The sequence below is a fragment of the Aptenodytes patagonicus genome, chromosome 12, assembly GCF_965638725.1.
Source record: "Aptenodytes patagonicus chromosome 12, bAptPat1.pri.cur, whole genome shotgun sequence".
NCBI classification, from domain to species: domain Eukaryota; kingdom Metazoa; phylum Chordata; class Aves; order Sphenisciformes; family Spheniscidae; genus Aptenodytes; species Aptenodytes patagonicus.
The window spans coordinates 6504299-6522268 of record NC_134960.1 but is presented as its reverse complement, the minus strand read 5'-3'; the positions used below and the strand labels follow the sequence as shown (position 1 = coordinate 6522268).

The window sequence follows — 17970 nt, the reverse complement described above, 5'->3', positions numbered from 1 at the left end:
GGGCCGCCGGACGTGACTGGCTGGTTTAATTCGTCACGCTGCCATTGGCTGGCGGCCGGTGGAGGAGCAGGGGCGGGCGGTGCGTGACGTCAGGGCGCTGCGCAGCGCGGCCGGCGGCTATTTATAGGCGCGGAGGGGCGCTGCGCAGAAGGAGCGAGCAGGCGGGTCGGGCCCGGGCTGGCCGTCGGCTTCATCGCGCCTCATCCCCGTGGGAGCAGGGAAAAAGCGACCGAAAAGCCCCGATCCGCCCTCGCCGGAGCGTCCCTTCGGCGGCCGCTGAGCTTTTGTTTCCGTTTGCGCAGCGCCCGAGCGCCCCCGCCCAGCTTTGTCTTCTCCCGGCCCCTGTGGGGAAGGCGCGGCCAAGATGGACCCTTGTCACACCGAGGAGACGGAGGGCGAGATCCCCGGCTTGGGTAAGGCCCGGCGGGGTGGGGGGGGGCGGGGCGGGGCGGCGGCGAGGGGGAAGCGGTGTGGGGGTGGGGCGGCCGGGCCGCTGCGGGTGGGGGAGGGGCGGCCGGTCCCGCCCGATCCGGGGCCCCGGCGCCGCTGAGCCCCCGCCTCGGCGCCTGCTGGCGGCGCGGCCCGCGCACCGAGCTACCGGCGCGGCCCCGGGCGGGGGCGGCCCTGGCGGCGGGGGCCGGGCCCGGCCCGGCCGGGCGGCGGCGGCGGCCTCGCGGCGCGACCGCGTGCGCCGCTCCCCTCCCCCCCCTCCCTCCGCCGCCGCGTGCGTCGTGGCGGCCGCGGCGCTGTGGGCTGCGGCGCTCGGCGGGGCCTCGGGGCGGGGGCCGCGCTCCGGGGGGTTGGGGGGGGGAATCGGTGCCCTGCCGCGGGCTCTGGCGGCTGCCTCCCCGCCCGCTCCTTGCCGTTACCGCGTTGGGAGGGCGGGGGGATTCCTTTACTGGGGGAGGTCGTAAACAAGGTACGCTTAAATTACGGTTTATTACAGGTCTAACCCTTGCGACTAGAGTAACGTCCATCCTTAAGTAGCGTAAACCCTGTGAAAACAGCTATTCAATAAGCAGAAGTTGAAAGTAAAGGTTTCTGGACGCCATAGCAGTCTCCTCTTAAAATGGTGAACTATGCCAGTTATTGCAAAACAACCTGGCCCCAGCGCCTGCTATCGCTGTTTACTGGGTTGTCAGCTGCTGATAGCCATTAACTCCTCTGTTGTAAAAGCCAGTTATTAGTCAATATTATTTTAAAGTCTTTATTAAACAGCAAAGAACATGCACAAAGTACATTGTCAAGGCACCCCATATTTGGTCATTTTAGCTATACAGAAAATTCTACCGAAACCCACACAGGTCAGACAAGCAAAAAACAAAAAAACAAAGCATATTTTGTGCTTCAGTCTTGCCTTAAATTAAGCTATACAGGTGATACATTCAGTTAAAGTAAATCGTCTAAGAGCACACCAATTGTTAAGTTTAACTCTTGAGCTTCAGGGACTTGTAATTCAAATTAATTTTTGTCTTCTTAAGAAGTCAGGAAAGACTTGACCTGTGAAAACAAAAAGCATATATATTTGATGCATTAAAAGAAAAGCTAAATCCTTAGGCTTTTCCATTTCTTTCTTGGGGAACAAATGGTTTGTTACTGTACAGTCTCTGGTGCTGTTCTGCCTCTACATGTAATTCATGACCTGAAATGCTCTTTGGTGCAGCAGATGGCTGCGAACCAAAGATTTGTAAGTTAGTACTAGGTAGAATTGAGTAACTTATTCAAAAATAGCAAGTGCTTATGAAAGGTAGCTTCTGGAGTGCTTCACAGAATGTTACTTCATTAAAGAAAAACGAGTTTTCTTTTATTAGGTGGCTCTTTCCTAGGAAGAGAGGGATTGTCTGAAAAAGAAGGCGAAGATCTGGTAGCACTTTCAGCATGGTGCTGTACCCCCTACCCCAAGCTGAAAGTAGAGCTGACCTCTTCACGTGCTGGGTTGTGAAGGGAGTTTGGTGGAGATGACACTGGTGGCCTTTCAGTGGGGCAAGTTAAAGATGGCATGTATGAGTGTAGTCTGGCTCATAACTCCCTAAGCTGTTGATTGCTGGTTTCCATGGGGATATAACTTAAATTCCACAACTGAATGTTGTGCTCCCCTCCCCAGTTTATATAGAGCTGTTTAATGGGGAGAATTAGGCTTGGCTTGAAGGAGTCATTCTTCAGTAATCTCAAACTGATGACCCAGAACAAGAGGGAGAAAATGGCTTATACAGTTTGATAGGAGGGCACTTACTTCCATCTTACAAGAATAGTCCTGTTGGGGCAGTGGGGGAAAGGAAGGTTAAAGTGTCCCAGTGTGTGAAATAAGTAATGGTACAGCTCTGCTTGGAGGGTTGGATGAGCCCTGTGCCTTTGAGTATTAGGAGGGTTTGTTTTTTTGCTGTGGTCTGCGCACACAGCACATGGCTCCAGCAGAAGAATTTCTCTGGACATTTACTTCCTAAGTCTTGCTTTTCCTTGGAATTAGCAAACACCATTTTGACTCAAGTGACCTATTTATTACCACCTTGTTTCCTCAAGTGGCTGTTGGCTCTCCCTCCCAACTCAACTTAGAAGTGTCACTTCATGCATTTAGAACTATATACAAGGTTTAGTTATCTCTGCATTTGTCAGATGCGTTGTGCTCTGTCCAGGAAGAGCCTAGATCCCTAGAATGCAAAAACAACTAGTTTTCCCTTGAATTATGAGGATAACGAGGTGGGGTTAAATGATGTTTTTGAAGGAAAGCAAAAAGCTTTTTCTGCAGCCATGGAGCTTCCTAATAAGTCTATGAAGGAGACTGACTGTACTAGCCCCAAACAAGTAATTACCACAGATTTTAAGAATGTAAATTGATAACTTATAGCTATTACTGCAGAAGAAAAGCAGATGAGGAAACATTTAATACTTACCTTATCAATCAGGTACTCCTGTTTAATCTTATCATTCTTAAAATCTTCATTAACATCCAAAACTAGAATGGGAATCTCCTTAAGGTTCTCAAAATCAACTCTGTTAAGTGTAAGAACATCATGCTAGTAAGAATGGTATAAAGTACTGCGTGTAAAACAATCTAGCTCTTCCAATTGCTTTCAAGTAATCCTAAGAGTGCAGCATTACTCAGATTACCACATGCACCTGAGATGTTAATGCTGATGCCCATGACTTAAGTATAAAGCCCAAGTCAAGTCTGTCCTTAATTGCTCTTGTATAACCCAGTCAACACTGTATCACCATAACTTTAATGTATTTCACAAATCTGGCCCTTTAATACCTATTTTATTGTACAAGCATGTGTGGGGAGGTAACTTACGCTTCTTACCTTAGTTGCCTTTACCTTGTTCCTTTTGTTGTGGAATCAATCATCAGGAATGTGATTTTAGTAAGAGGGAGTATTTTAAAATATCACTTGCCCTGTGTCTCCCCACCCCTCTTGAGTTAACTGCTAATCCATTTACTAAGATGGCAGTTTTAAAGCTTCCTTTGGTGGGGATGACCTCTTTAACAGGTTATATGATTGGTATTTAAAATGGCTTGGAGATAAGCAAGACCATTTTGGCTACAGGTTAGGAGCAGTAGTTGTGCAACTGGACGTATTCTCTTAAAGCAGTAGTTATTTTCTCTTCCTATGTGTGAAAAGCATTTCTAAAATGCAGTAAGTGTGCTGAACAACATTCTTAACTTGCGTTTGCAGACTTAAGTGTTCCTATGAAAAACACAGGAAATGCTTGCTCACAACTTTGGAATGAGTACACAATGTAAGCGTTCCCAAAATTCTACAATATGCAGTGCCTTCTTGTCTCCTAAGCATTTGGGTCATCCTACATGAAACTTAAGAAAGCAGATATGACTGATAACGTACTCTTCCTGGAATTGTTATGCTTCCCATTGAGTAGAGTATTTCAGGCTCCTCTAGGGGAAAATCTGAATTCTGCTTTTGCATTTAGAGATTCTTTACATGGGAAGGAAGTTGGGGGGTGGAAGGTATGCAGAGATCACTTAGCTGTTGACTGGGTTTCTTTGTATGTAATAGTACCTGCCAAAAGCCTTTCTGATGATTGTTTATTTTGAAGCTAGGATTAATCTTTAAACCTTGTTGAAGTACAGTCAGCCTTGTTTAAAGGTAGTTGGGACCTTGCCCTCCCTTACATTGGAACCGGAAGCTGCTTAGATAACTTATGTGATCAGCCACCTGAACACAATCTCAGCTCTGTCCTATTCGTGTGTGCTTTCAGTTAACAAAATTCATATCCTTGCTGGAGTTAGAGCTACACAGCTTTCTAGTTGAAGCTAATGCTTAACAGAGGCTTTAAATTAGATGAAGTTCTATCTCTTGGCAGTTTTTACTTCCCTGCCAACAGATGACCTTCCCTCTGCATATAACCTACAGTAATAATCTCTATGCCAAGAAACCTGGAGTGGCTCTAAAGATAAGTCCGTCCAACTGTGCCCGAGCGAAGCTAGACTTAAACCTTAGTTTTATCCCTGAAGTTTTATCAACTTTAGCATAAGGTAGGAAAGAGCTTTGCCTGTAAGTTGAAACTTGCCTGTAGAAAATGGGTTCATACCTCATAGTCCTTTCATGAAGCCAGGTTTCGTGTTTATAGTGGAGGTTTTCCAAATATTCAAGCTCAATTCCTTGCTCCTCTTCTCTTCCCCTCACCTGTAGCCTTTCCATGCATTTCTGAAAAAAAGTACAAGCCTGGACATTAATCATGTGTTGAAGGCTAAATCAGCTAAACAGATCAAGTGGTCCTTAATTCAGAAGGACTAATGCTAGACATCAGTGAGCATTAATTTTAAATGTTTGTCTGAACATAAATGAGTTAAATCTAGAATAACTTTTCTTTTAAAAAAAATCAAACTTGAGCCAGTTAGCTGAATGTCAGTAGTTCTTACTAAAATGATTATCTTAACTTCAATTCAGGGCTGTATGGGAAGGGAAGTCAAATGATTCAGAAGTTCAACTTTAGCTTTGGATCCTTACTGAGTGGTGGATGCTAGCAACTGTAGCATTTGCTGACATCTGAATAGTAGCTCAGAAGGGAGGGGTTTTAACCTGGTCTCTGAATGAAATCTGAATTTATGATAGGCTTCCCATTACATTTGGGGTGGGGGGAGCTAATTCAGTGTTAGTCACTGAAGTATTATGTCATGAATACTTAGGGGTTTGTACCCTCTAAAGCTCCTGGAAACTGAAGTATTTTCATCTTTAGTGAACGTACCTGAGGTGTGGTTCTTAGGTAGATCATGCCATCTAGTTCTATATCTGACTCAAACTGATTCAAAAGCCATGTGTGCCAGTCCTGATAAATGGCCCACTCTGTTTCATTAATGTTTCCAGACTCGAACAGGTTAGAAGCAAATACATATCTGCAATGAAAGACATTAGTTTCATGCCAGGAATGACCAAAGTGAACTACTAAAACACTTCTCACTGGAATCAGAATTATAGTACTGAGAAAACAGCTTCTTACTCTTACATCCATAAAGTACTCTTCATACCATCCAACTCTCACCTGTTGACTCAAACCTGCTCCTTGCAGATACTAGTTTAATATTGTTTCCCCAGCTCCATGTCTTTGAGCATAAAGACCTGAAGCTTTTAATCTGAACTCTTGTATTGTGAGAGTAATTACCTGTCACTGTACACAGATCTCTCAAAAAATTGCACTGGATGTTCTGCTTCGTGTAGCTTGGCTGAGACAGGTTTTAATTGCGCTCTTACTCGGCTCAAGCAAGCATAAGTCTGAAATGTATAAGCCCATCTCGTGGGTTTATCATACAGCATTTGAAGTAGGTTTCCTCCACTCTTCTGAGATGTTGAAAGTTCCTAGGGGACAAGAGAGAACTTAATACCAGCATATCTGCAGGATTTTGTTTCTTAATCCAGAACTCTGGTATGTTGAAGTAAGAATTCATGGCCTTGTATTTTTTTTTTTTTAGGAAAATGCTTAGGCATAGGAATAAATGGTATTCTTTACGACAGCTTCTTTAGAGTAGGTTGATCATGGAGTTTCAGAGTTTAGTGTGATTCCTGTGGAGTAGGGGTGGTTGTTTGGAATATGCATTCAATAGTATCTGTCTAAGTAGCCTTTACAATTTCTGAGCATTTGACCAACTAGTATGATAGTGCGGATGACTCGGGAAGCTCCAGACTAAGTACAGCTGAATTTTGGCCTGGCTCCCCGGCCAATCACTGCAGTTTCTTCTGTGCCCCATCTCTCTCCCCAAGCTTCCCAAATCCAGCACACCTACCTCGTATTCATCTTCAGCTGTCTGGATGTTGCACCACTTGGCAATGGGTTCAGGGATGATCTCCCACTCATCACTGTGTTTCTCTAGTAGCCTGACAAATGTTGACTTCCCTGCAGCTGGAGAAGATTTGAGAAGTTCACCGAGGGTGTAGGTTAGACTGGTCTTACTGATAAAGATAGTGGCAGTGGTGAGGTTTCTTGAAGAGGCCGTAGGCAGCGTCGCTGCAGTGTTTGAGGTGCACGGGACCCCAGGCAGGCTTTGGGCAGCTGGGAGTGGGGCTAGGCGCGCTGGGGAAGGGCTGGCGGGACCGCCCGCACGGTGCTGGTGCGCCTTCCGAGAAAACGGCTCTAATCTCCAGCGCCAGAAGGACGTGCCTAGGCCGGGCAGCCGATAGGAGCCGGCGGGGCGGCGGCGGCCGCGCTCCCGGCGGAGGCTGCGCCTCCATTTTAGGAGCGGGCTGAGCCGGGGGCGGGGCTTAGCGCAGCATTGTTTGGGAGCCGGCGGAGGAGAGGGAGGCCGCCGCGCCTGCGCGGCGCTGGGGCGAGCGGGAATGCCGCCGCGCAGGCGCGGCGCGGGGTGGCGGGCTGGAGTGCCGCGTACGGGGGGGGGGAAGCGCGGTCCTTGGGCAGGCAGGGAGTGCGCGGACGTCCCCGGGGGGGCAGGCGAAGGGGGTCTCCCCCGAGCCCGCGAAGGACGGGGTGATTATTCTCTTAAAGCCCACCCACGCGGCGGTTAGCAGCGAACGAGGACGCTGCGTCCTCGCTGTGGCGGATGCCTGGCGTGCCCGGCCTGGCCTGGGCAGGGCGGCGGCTGTGGACGGCGGGGTTCCTCTCCCCCTGCCGATGGCGCCGATTTCCGAGTATCGCCGGGAGCGGGTCTCGGCCCGGCAGCAGCGGATGAGCGCCGGCTGCGCTTCTCCCGCAGCAAGATCCCCCTGCCTTCCTGTAGAGGTGGGTGGAAAAGGCCCCTCGGCCGCCCCTCTCCTGAGGCGTCATCTGTGCCGCCTCAGGGCACTCTCGTCCTGAGGCCCCAACTGCCACGGGCGCGAGCCCCGACTTCCCTCCCCCGCCACCGAGCTCACCGATGTTCCCCTCGATGGAAATCTTCCTGAGGCGCTTCTGGAAGCTGGAGTCGAGGGAGCTGGCGGGGCTGTAGCAATGCCGCTTGGCGGGGGTGGACATGGCGGCGCCGAGCGGGAGCACACGGGGCTCCCGGCTGCTCCAGCCCACTTTAAGTCTCCTGCCAGCCGGTGGGCGGGATGGCCGCCTCCCGCTGCCACTCCCCGGGAAGAGGCGGAGGCGCTGCCCCCTCCCTGCCGCGGTGGGCTGCGGGCTGCTGCTGCTGCCCGGCCAAGGGAGCGCGGCTGCCTCTGCCAAGCTGCTGCCTTCAGGGTTTTTTAAAATCGGTGTTCAGCAAGTGAAATCAAGCAGAGCTGCTTTGTTCAGGAAGTTACCGTAAAACGGTTCCACTTACTGATTTGATTTGCATTAACTTAAAACGACTTCTCCCTGTTGTTTGATTTACAGACATAAACTTTGAGAGCATCCTTTTTTCTTTTTCTCTTTTTTTTCTTCCCAGAAAGCCTCCAGCTTTGGGGGGAGGTAGTTGTTAGTGGTCTGGACTGGTATCTGTTAAACTAAACATTTTACGTAGCTATGTGAGAGATGAGGCCATGTAGACTTGCGGGCAGGCAGTGCAATGGCTCAGCCTGGGGCTGTCAGTCAGTTTTGGCATTGACGGGAAGGGAAACACGCACGGGTGAAGGGTCAGACGCTGCTCTGAGCAGCTTTGCTTCTCGGCTCCGAACCCCCAGTGTCAGTGTTGGCACGCCTGGGGTTTCATGGAGTCTGTTTAACTCTTGGTGTGGGTTCTCTATCACCTGTGTGGGCGACTGCCAGTTGAAACACGAACTGTGTGTTCTTTGCAGGGCAAAGAAAAGGGGGTGTAGGATTCTCAGATGATAGTTAAATGCTTTACAGCAACTGTCTGAGGCTGTGCTACTGTAGTTATTTCTGTAATAATGAGACTCAGGGTTAAATCTAGCTAGGTCTGGTGTGTTTGGAGGAGATGGGAGGGAGTTATATTTTCCTTTCTTTTATCGTAATTGTGACCCATGTCTCTTCTCTCCCCATCTCCTACAAACACACCAGGCTTCAGTGACCGAAGCGAGCAGATTGTTTCACGTGGGGTAGCGTCAGCATTTGAAGCTGGTAAGTGCTAGTTCCCACACACCTCTTTGTTCAGCCAGACTCCTGCTCTCCGTGCAACGCGTGCCGCGCTGGTGCGGGGGGCGAGTGTCGGTGGCGGGGCCCGGCCCCCCCCCCCCGCGCACACCAGCGGCCCCGGGCCGGGCGCCGGAGGGAGGACGGGGGGAGCGGCGTGCGGCCTTCGGGGCATGCGCAGTGTGGAGAGAGGCGCAGGCCCGGCCCGCGCTCCGCGCGGGAGTCCGCGCCGTGGCTTTGTTCAGAGGGGTAGGCAGGCGACGCATGCGCCCAAACTGCCGGGGGCGGGGGGTGGTGGAAGAACGTAGACTAGCGAGGACGCATGCGCAACCTGGCGGGAGCGGCGCGGGGGACGTTTGCGTAGCGGGTGTGCGTCCCGGGGCGGAGGAGCGCAGTGGCACTACGGAGCATGCGCAGGTGGGTCCTGCGGGGGCGGGGCAGGAGCCCTCCGGGTGTCTATGCGCATGCGCCCCGCGCCTTGCTCTCAGCCACGCCGCAGCCCCTCTCGGGAGCCGGTGCGCGGCGCGGGCAGCCCGCGCTCCTCGGCGGCCGCTCGCCACACGCCGCGCTCCTGCCGGCCACGGATGCTGTGCGCGTCGGCGGGGACTGCAAGTCGTCGGGCCCACCAGGGCGGTTTCTGGGGCCGGGGTTCTTTGTGCGGCGGAAGGCCCGGCCCAGCGGAAGCGGGAGTACCCGCCGCCATTTCCTAGCGCGCTCTCGCCACAGGCTCGCCCGCTCGCTGCCGCCTGACCGGGACTAGGCGCTCTCCGGACAGCGGATCAGGCTCGGAGCCCTAGAACCACCGCGGAGCCCCACCATGTGTGCGTGCGGGGATGGGGCTGGGCGCGGGCCGGGGGGACGGGCCAGGCGTGCGCCGGGCGGGAGCGGCTCCGTGTGTGTGTGGCGGGCAGCGGTCCGAGGTAGAGGAGGCTCGGGGGTGGGCGGGCACAGGCCAAGGGGGCCGCCGGGCGCTCTGAGGGGGTGCGGGTGGCGGCCGTGCTGTGCGGCGTCTCAAAGGGCCTGCTTTGGTTTTCTCCAGCAACTACAGAAGCTGAGACGGAGCCGAGCCTCACCCCCAATGTGATGCTCAACACGGAGAGCAGCGAGGGATATGTGGTGAAAGTCAGGGGGCTGCCTTGGTCCTGCTCCACCGAGGAGGTGCAGAGGTTTTTCTCCGGTAAGCAGAACTATGGGGGGATAGAGGTCTGGGAGAAGGGCTGGGCTCTGTTGTCAATTCTGGGTTCCTCCTGGGGGATGCTTTGGCAGTGGGAATGCTGCAGTGAGCAGTTCCAGAAAGCATTCGGGGCACTTCAGTACCCAATGAAGTTTGCAATGCAACGAGTGCCTCAGCTAGCATGCAGTATGGAAAGCTATGCTTTTGCTAGCAGAAACTAGACACGCAGGAGCTTAGTCTGTGAGTTGCTGGGATAGCCACAACTGCCTTGGCTTGTTGAGCAGCCAGAAGAGATAAGTTTCTGTTTTAAAGGAAACTTCAAAGTGCTTGCTTCAGGTTGAAATAAATAGTTTAGTTCTTGGTGCTGTCCTAATAGGCTCTCTTGTGTTAAGTGTTTAGTGTGTCGTGTCCTTCCTGCAAATTATTAGCATCCTGCAGTAATAAATAGTGGTGATAAATCCATGCTTTCTTCAGTGGCTAGAGGTTTTAAAGCTGCTTCAGGAGTTTGGCATATTGGACTTGGTTCTGATTTAGTTCATTATGCTTACACTGATTGTTATCTCCTTATTTCACTTCATGCTGATGACAAAGTCTAAGTCAGTTACGATCAAAAGCAGGTAGCACATTCAACTTGACTTGAGGCAGCAAAGCTTTGAAAATAGATAGCGAACTTGCATTTATTCTTAATGTTTTACTAGTCTTCAGACTTGACAAGAAGGGTAACTTCATTTTAGTTAGTCCCTTAGTTTATCGGTCACTATAAAAGTTATAGCAAGAATACTGCTGCTGTTGTTGTCTTGCTATAATTTGATAGTTGTTGTTAGTTTTTTCCTTTTAGAATATCTGAAACTTTTGAAATCACAGTGTTCTTGTAATAATTAATTCTGGCCTTCCTGTTTCTTTTTCAGACTGCAAAATCCTAAATGGGGCTTTGGGTATCCGTTTCATCTACACCAGGGAGGGCAGACCGAGTGGAGAAGCATTTGCTGAACTTGAATCAGAGGAGGATGTGAAATTGGCACTGAAAAAAGACAGAGAAACAATGGGACACAGATATGTTGAAGGTTTGACTCAGTTGGTCTAGTAACTGACTAAATGTGTTTGTGCTTGATGGGTTTTTGGTTAATTGCTTTTCTGTCTCTAAAATGCATGTGAAAGGACAAATGGACTTGTGTATCATAAGTTGACTAGTTTCGAGGCAAATGGCTTTTTAAAACTGTTGTGTATTCCAGAATGCATTAATTCTAAGTGCCTTTTGCAGTTTTCAAGTCAAACAACGTTGAAATGGATTGGGTTCTGAAGCATACTGGTCCCAACAGCCCTGATACGGCTAATGATGGTTTTGTACGTCTTAGAGGACTCCCATTTGGCTGTAGTAAAGAAGAAATTGTGCAGTTTTTTTCAGGTATGTGGGATAAAAGTAGTAGCTGTAGCACTATTGGTCTATGTTAAAACAAAAAAAAAACCAAAACCAAAAAACCCACCGCGGATTGCCCAGTAGTACTTCCAACAGCGTACTGATGAGTATTAAAAGTAAATAAGCAATTCTTCATTAGTTATCTGGGCTTGAGGGATCAATTCCTAAAGTACATGTTTATTAAATAATTGAGGGAACTCCAAAAAGCTGCTCTAACTTATACTTAGCGGGACATACTGTTCCAAGTAAGGATAGCAGAAAACAAGTGTCTTGCTTTCTAAATTAAAAGTGAACCATTCAGATGGGAGGATATTTCCACCCACAGTCCTAGCTGGTTCTCACTGCTCAGTGAAGGATGTAGAACACCCCTACTGCTGGGCTCAGTGCAAGGAGCAGGATCTGAGGAAGGGCATGCATCGTGCCTGTGACTTCTTTAAACATAGATTTAGTATTGAATAAGATTCCAGAATAAAACAACCTGCTGAACTCTACCCAAGTACAGATTTCCCCCCCTCACTGCTCCCCTTCCTAGGGGGGGAACCTCCCCCCCTTGATGTTATCTAGCTTAAAGTTTTTATGGTCTTGTATTGACTCATTCTCACTTTTTTGCAGCTGTTGTATGTTTTAGGAACTGGAATACTATTACAAATGCCTAAGAATGAAATCTGTTGATTTTTCTAGGATTTAACTTGGTAGTATTTTCAAAGTAGTAGATTTCTAAATGTGAGTGTTAAAATTAGCTGGAATGTTTTGCTGTAACAAGATACGATTGAGCTTACTGTTTTGCTTTAAAATACAGTAGAAATATTTCCAATTTTGCAACTTCAGAACTTGTTTTTTGTTTTCTGAATCAGTAACGTATTGTGAACAAGAGCAATTCCAAAGCATGTGCATTTTAAGTTGTTTCTTTCTTACGTGGTTAAGTGATTCAAGCTTTAAAAACTGTTAATGTGCTTAATATACAGAATGTGCCTCTTCTGTTCAGAAACTAATACTTCTGAAATTACCTCATGATTTTTCCTTAATTCAGCACTCCTAAAGATAAAAACAAAATTAATGCTGAAACTCGATGTTTGCGTAAGACTAATTATTTTACCTGAGTGCCTTCTAGTAAAAAAAACTTGTTATATATAAAGCTGTTTAACTTGCTGTGTTTGAATTTAAGTTATCTTAAAAAGTTCATCTTAAATACTTTCACAGAATTGAAGAGGTTTGTAATAATATGTGAACTTCTTAATGCACCCTGCATTAGATGCTTTATCTGAGGAGTTGTCCGTGACACTCAGAACGTTTCTGTGCTCTGCAGGGTGGGTTAAGAATGTAAACTGAATGGTATGTGATCGTGGATCTCTTTTTGTTGACATGCTTTTTCTTCTAGTGTTCTAGAATCAACATACCATTCACTTACAAGTGTTAAAATTCTGGTGTATTTAAAGCTATAAGAAAAACTCATGACTGGGCTTGTGATGTTAATATTGCCCCCCTACTGGGGTTATTTGTCCTTGGGTTGAAGGGTTGGAAATCGTGCCAAATGGGATAACATTGCCGGTGGACTTCCAGGGGAGGAGTACGGGGGAGGCCTTCGTGCAGTTTGCTTCACAGGAAATAGCTGAAAAGGCTCTAAAGAAACACAAGGAAAGAATAGGGCACAGGTGGGGATGGATGGTTGGTTGGCTATGTCACTTTTCTTATGGTAAACAATTAAATCCATATTCTCTCTTCTGAAAGTGTTAACATCCGACTAGAAATAGTGTTTTGGTCTTTAACTCGGTGATAAGTCAAGGTATTGGTAATGTGCGTGCGACGCAGACTGTTTGGATCTACCCAAAACAAAAGATAAAATTGGGCTAAGCCTGAGTGTGCTTTGGAAACTTGGTAACACTGGAGGAGTGCAAAACTGATAGCTTGAAAGCGGTGAAGTTGAGAGACTATGGCTTTAACTTCTCAAATAGCACCAATTATGCCTTTAGCTCTAAAGACATGCACAGTACTCTCGTTACCATAAGAAAATGTGATACTTTCTAAACTTGTTTTATAAGTTGAAATGTAACAAATTTTCTTACTGTATTAATCTTCAATGTAATAAGCATAGCTTTCAAGAAATTGTCACAAAGGGTTTTTATTCTATTTTACTTGTGACTATTTTTCATTGAAGCATGCACTTTTTGCCTACGCTGAATCGCTGAAGCATAGGCTGGGTTCACTAGCACATGCAGAGCTTTTTTGTAGCATCCTGATGGGTTAAAATCTTGGTGGAGACTGGGTTTTTAACCCTCTGTTTACATTGCCACACGAGCAACACAGTGCTGAGTTGAGCGGACGTCAGTCCCTCCTATGTTTTTTGACTAACACTTTAAATTGGGGGGAGGAGGGTGGGGAATCAATATTGCTCCCCCACCCTTAAGGCTGGGATACTGCGAAGTATGAGGAGCATGTAAACCCTTCGGTAATTGTAATTTCTTGAAAATACACTGATTTGAAAGTAACCTAGTGCTTGTAATAATCTGTCATTGCCTACATAATGTAAAGAAACCTGGCTTAAAATATGCCGCCAGTTTCGAGGCTATGACTAAATGGCTTGTTTTAATGTGAAGTTGTGAGGTATTTGTGGAAGGCGTTAAAGACTGACTTCTTCCTGTGGAAACACTTCTAGGTACATTGAGATCTTCAAGAGTAGTCGAGCGGAAGTGCGCACTCACTACGACCCTCCACGCAAGCTGTTGGCAATGCAGAGACCCGGTCCTTACGACAGACCTGGTCTTACGCGGGGATATAACAGTCTTGGTAGAGGAAGTAGCTTGGAAAGAATGAGGCGCGGAGCTTACGGAGGAGGTAAGTATACGGAGTCCAAGAGGGAGCTGCTCATCTCAGAAGCAGCAACACTTGGACCTGGTAGTGTCTTCCCTGCTTTGTAACTACTGGTTTGTATGTGTCCTCGGCTTTATTTCTCCTAGAAGAAATGGAACTTCCTAATGCTAGTTGTCTGCAGTGTGTTTGTGTGTACGTACTTGAAATGAACATGTTGTCCAATCTATTTATAGGTTATGGAGGTTATGATGACTACAATGGGTATAATGATGGCTATGGTTTTGGTTCTGATAGATTTGGAAGAGGTAAGATTTCTCTAATAGGAATAGTAACTGAACTTTCGACACATCTCAAAAGAAACTAAAATACATCTGAAAGACCTAGAATGGACTCTTTTCTCTGCAGGAATGTCGGACCACAGATACGGCGACGGGGGATCCACCTTCCAGAGCACGACTGGCCACTGCGTCCACATGAGAGGTCTGCCTTACAGAGCTACGGAGAACGACATCTATAACGTGAGTTCCAAATCTGCTGTTAAGTGCATGGCTTTAAGATGCTGCGATGGTTACTGGATGTGTCAACTGCACTGCAGTTAACGAGTGTTCCTTTAGAGAAAACGGCTTGCTGTAAAACCGAACTGTTGCATTGGTGCGTTTTAATCAGTGTGACTGTTTCGTATGTAGTTCTTCTCACCTCTGAACCCTGTAAGAGTACACATCGAAATCGGACCGGATGGCAGAGTAACTGGAGAGGCAGACGTTGAATTTGCTACTCATGAGGATGCAGTGGCCGCTATGTCCAAAGACAAAGCAAATATGCGTAAGTACGACTGTTCTGAATACGCGGCTTTAGGGAAAATGCAGCACTGCGTGTAGTGCATCTGCTGTAGCTGGAATGCCAAAGGCTTTACCGCAGCCTTACTTGCAGCGAGGCAAACTGCGCGTGGGTTTGGTGTGAAACGCTCTCACGGCAAAACTTTCTTTTTCCAGAACACAGATATGTAGAACTCTTCTTGAATTCTACAGCAGGAGGAAGTGGTGGTGCCTATGGCAGTCAGATGATGGGAGCAATGGGTATGTGTAAACAGTCTAACTGCACTTTTGAACAAGCACTTGATATTTAATGAAGCTGGCTGATTTTATACAGCTCCTGCTTATTCTATGCCTGGCATAAAAACTGAAATTCAACATTCTGTCTTAATCACACAGTCAAGGAATCGGAAGGGGTAGTCCAAGATTGGAACACTAGCACATTGCCAGGTATATAAACCTTTTGGGAATGCATTCAAACAATGAATAGGTTGGATAAGCTGTGGTGCTGAATGTGGTGCGTCTGGTGGGACGAGTGGCTCCTGGGAAAGTGCGGTGGTGTGGAAGTGGAGTGGGAGATGCCTGTCCTTTTCTTCTCCTTCCCTCTCCCTTTTTTTTTTTTTTGGAGACCAGAACATAGTCTGGTGATGGAGGATGTATCTGTTGCATGGGACCTGCCATTCAAGCCTGGGCTTGGTGGTGAGGGAAAATCTATCTGGAATTTGGGGAAACTGTCTGAATTGCTCTAGCAAACTCCAAAATTGTTTGAAAAAATCTAAAATGTGTTTGCAGCACAAGTCTAAAGCCGCTGTTGTATCTATAAAGCAGATACCCTTCTTGATACCGGGCTTGCCTGGCTTCTCAGAAACTGTGGTGGTGGTTGGTTTTGGGGGGGGTTTCTTGAGGGCAGTGGGGTGGGGGAGGTGTGCGTGTGTAGATACACAGCTGCTTTTATAGTATTTTGATTACAAAATGTTTGAAGTCTAATGCTGATACTTTAACTGCAGAAGAGCTTTGTGGGAGTATAGGCAAGCAACGAGGTGAAGAGCAGTAGTTAGGCTTAAGTAGAAGTCTGTTGTAGCACTGCTGTGATGTGCAACCGGTCTGGAACAGCAGTAAGTCTGTCAGGACTGTATAGGACCGAGTGACTCGGTTAATGAGTCGGCACGCCTCCCAAAGGGCTGGGTGCTGTCCTGGGCAGCGCTCTCGTGTGAGGCCACTTAAAGCCAACTTTGAGACTCTCAAGGCGTATGTTGCATACAACAGCAGATTGACCCCGCTACCTATAGCGCATAGAAACGGCAGAGGTAAAACCTTGCAGCAAGTGCTTGAGAATCGTGAGCACTTGCTGTAATTCTTACAAGTTTGTGGTGCCCCTTGATTGCAGGGGAATGTCTTTAGAAACCTGATCACTTGCCTTGAGCTGGTTTCCTTCCGTACTGAGGAAGAAAGCTACCTGGGTGAGGGAGAGCTAGTGCCAGAGTACGGGGCTGTTAGTTTGGTGAAGGGTGGATATGTTGACGATGAGCAGACTTTCTGACAGGTGAGCTCTTAACGTTTTTATCCTTAACTTGAAAGGAAGCCAATCCAGTTACGGTGGTCCAGCCAACCAGCAGTTGAGCGGGGGTTATGGAGGAGGATATGGTGGTCAAAGCAGCATGAGTGGATATGGTAAGAGCATTTCTTCACTGTTTCTTAGTTGGGCTAAGTGCAGCTGGCCGAGTATGCCTCAAGGTGCTGCTCACTGGTGTTGAAGGGCCATGGTGCAGATGGGGCAGCACGAGCCCTGAAAGTTGAAGATGGGCTATTGTGAATTTTGGAACTAATGGAGAACCAGGGGGGAATAGATTCAGTGCAGGAGCTTGGAGCTGAGGGGAGGAAATGCGGGGAATTATTCTGAAAGGGGTAGGAAGTGCCAGTTTCCAGATGTCCATTACTCTGATGACTTTGTATTGTCTCAGTGTGGAAGCTGGAGACCAACCTGGTTTAAGTACAGGAGTACAAACAGGGGAAGGTACGTGGGAGGCCGGGTGCTCTGCGCTTCCACGGAACAGTGATAGAAAGCACTGAGTTCAAAAGGAGGGCAAGACAGAGCTGGCTCTCTCATTGAACAACCAATAAACTTAATTTTGGGTATGGAGCTGTGAACTGACACTCTGCAGTATTGGGCACAGTAGGTGGTGTTTACGAGGTGGCCCAGCAAGGACAGGCGTTGGGGGAATGCTGCTTCGAATCGGCCTGAACCAGCTGTGAACCTGCTGTCGGTTTTCCCCCTCAGACCCCGGGAGCCAGGGCGCCATGAACAGCAGTTACTACAGCAGCGGGAACCGCGCGTCCATGGGAGTGAATGGCATGGGCGGCATGTCGAACATGTCCAACATGAGTGGTGGCTGGGGAATGTAACCAATCGCTGACTTTTGGTCAAATCTTTTTTAAAAAACAAAAAAACAAAAAACTAAGTTTAACAGTTTTGCAATACAAGCTTGTGATTTATGCTTTACTGTAAGTGAATTCAGGATTGTTATTTTAAAACCTTCCAGGTTCGGTATTTTTGAACATACAGAAATGAACATTCATCTAGGATGTAATAACCAAGTTGAGTAAAGACTATAACTGTTAAACAATTTTGAGCGTTTCTCAAGTTAGTTTTGTTGTAGGAGTGTATTTAAGCAGTAAGCGTATTTAGGTTAAAGCTGTTTGAATTACGTTAAATGTTGCTCTTATACCATATTACATCAACACTGTTTTGAATACATGTTGAAAGAGACATGCTTTTTTGTAAAGAAATGATTTAGGAGCTGTGTCTGAAATTCAAAGTGAACATTTGGCATGTTAGTTCTAGTTTATTTCTTTTAATATCCTGTAAGGCACGTTAAAGCTTTTTTTTTTAAGTTAATGGGGGAAACGTGTTGAGACGCAATACGGCTACTTTAGGATTTTGGTCTTGGTGTTCGTATAAAATTCTGAGGCCTTGATTTAATCTTTCATTGTATTGTGATTTCCTTTTTAGGTGTATTGCGCTAAGTGAAACTTGTTAAATAAATCTTCCTTTTAAAAACTGGAACTCACTCCTTCTTGACCTCCCGCTTGCCTGGTGTAGCTACCCCTGCAGAAGTGCCACTGCGCTCCTGTCTCCTCTGTGCTCGTGGTTCTCTAACATGCACCTGCCGTGAGCATTGTGGCTACTCCTAAGGCGAATCCTCACCTGAGGGCTGGCCTTGGGGGTGTTGAGGTGACAATGGGGGGGTAGCAAAGAGAACCAGCCCTGCAGGTGCCAGACATGCTGCAAGGCTGTGACAT

At 47.7% G+C, this 17970-nt stretch overlaps 2 protein-coding genes across 11 annotated transcripts; one reads left to right on the top strand and one right to left on the bottom strand.

Moving 5' to 3' along the window:
- The first annotated feature begins 134 nt into the window (after positions 1-134).
- Positions 135-17728, top strand: HNRNPH1 (heterogeneous nuclear ribonucleoprotein H1). 10 transcript variants are annotated; one of them, XM_076350069.1, is made up of 14 exons: positions 135-413; positions 8388-8447; positions 9499-9636; positions 10542-10697; positions 10895-11038; positions 12564-12702; positions 13704-13882; positions 14092-14163; positions 14237-14376; positions 14545-14680; positions 14851-14934; positions 15070-15120; positions 16249-16341; positions 16845-16942. In XM_076350069.1, the coding sequence occupies exons 1-14, from the start codon at positions 365-367 to the stop codon at positions 16910-16912; spliced, it is 1509 nt and encodes a 502-aa protein (XP_076206184.1). In that variant the 5' UTR covers positions 135-364; the 3' UTR covers positions 16913-16942. The 10 variants fall into 10 exon arrangements, with proteins under 10 accessions (XP_076206184.1, XP_076206182.1, XP_076206183.1 ...); XM_076350067.1 differs by having other exon boundaries at positions 16833-16942; XM_076350065.1 differs by lacking the exon at positions 16845-16942 and adding an exon at positions 16949-17728 and having other exon boundaries at positions 142-413; positions 14243-14376.
- Positions 1194-7451, bottom strand: LOC143166048 (deoxycytidine kinase 2). The gene is made up of 7 exons (XM_076350075.1): positions 7319-7451; positions 6238-6353; positions 5619-5812; positions 5205-5352; positions 4548-4663; positions 2892-2991; positions 1194-1500 (listed from the first exon to the last, which is right to left on the bottom strand). The coding sequence occupies exons 1-7, from the start codon at positions 7416-7418 to the stop codon at positions 1477-1479; spliced, it is 798 nt and encodes a 265-aa protein (XP_076206190.1). The 5' UTR covers positions 7419-7451; the 3' UTR covers positions 1194-1476.
- Positions 17729-17970: the final 242 nt, after the last annotated feature.

Excerpts from the sequence above, each read along its gene's own strand:
- LOC143166048 (XM_076350075.1), bottom strand. The coding sequence starts at position 7,418 with ATGTCCACCCCCGCCAAGCGGCATTGCTACAGCCCCGCCAGCTCCCTC. Across the intron at positions 4,664-5,204 it reads ACCTAAGAACCACACCTCAG|AAATGCATGGAAAGGCTACA; the intron begins GTACGTTCACTA and ends ACTTTTTTTCAG. Across the intron at positions 1,501-2,891 it reads AGGAGTACCTGATTGATAAG|GTCAAGTCTTTCCTGACTTC; the intron begins GTAAGTATTAAA and ends TTGTTTTCACAG.
- HNRNPH1 (XM_076350064.1), top strand. The coding sequence starts at position 365 with ATGGACCCTTGTCACACCGAGGAGACGGAGGGCGAGATCCCCGGCTTG. Across the intron at positions 414-8,387 it reads GGGCGAGATCCCCGGCTTGG|GCTTCAGTGACCGAAGCGAG; the intron begins GTAAGGCCCGGC and ends CAAACACACCAG. Across the intron at positions 14,681-14,850 it reads CAAAGACAAAGCAAATATGC|AACACAGATATGTAGAACTC; the intron begins GTAAGTACGACT and ends TTCTTTTTCCAG.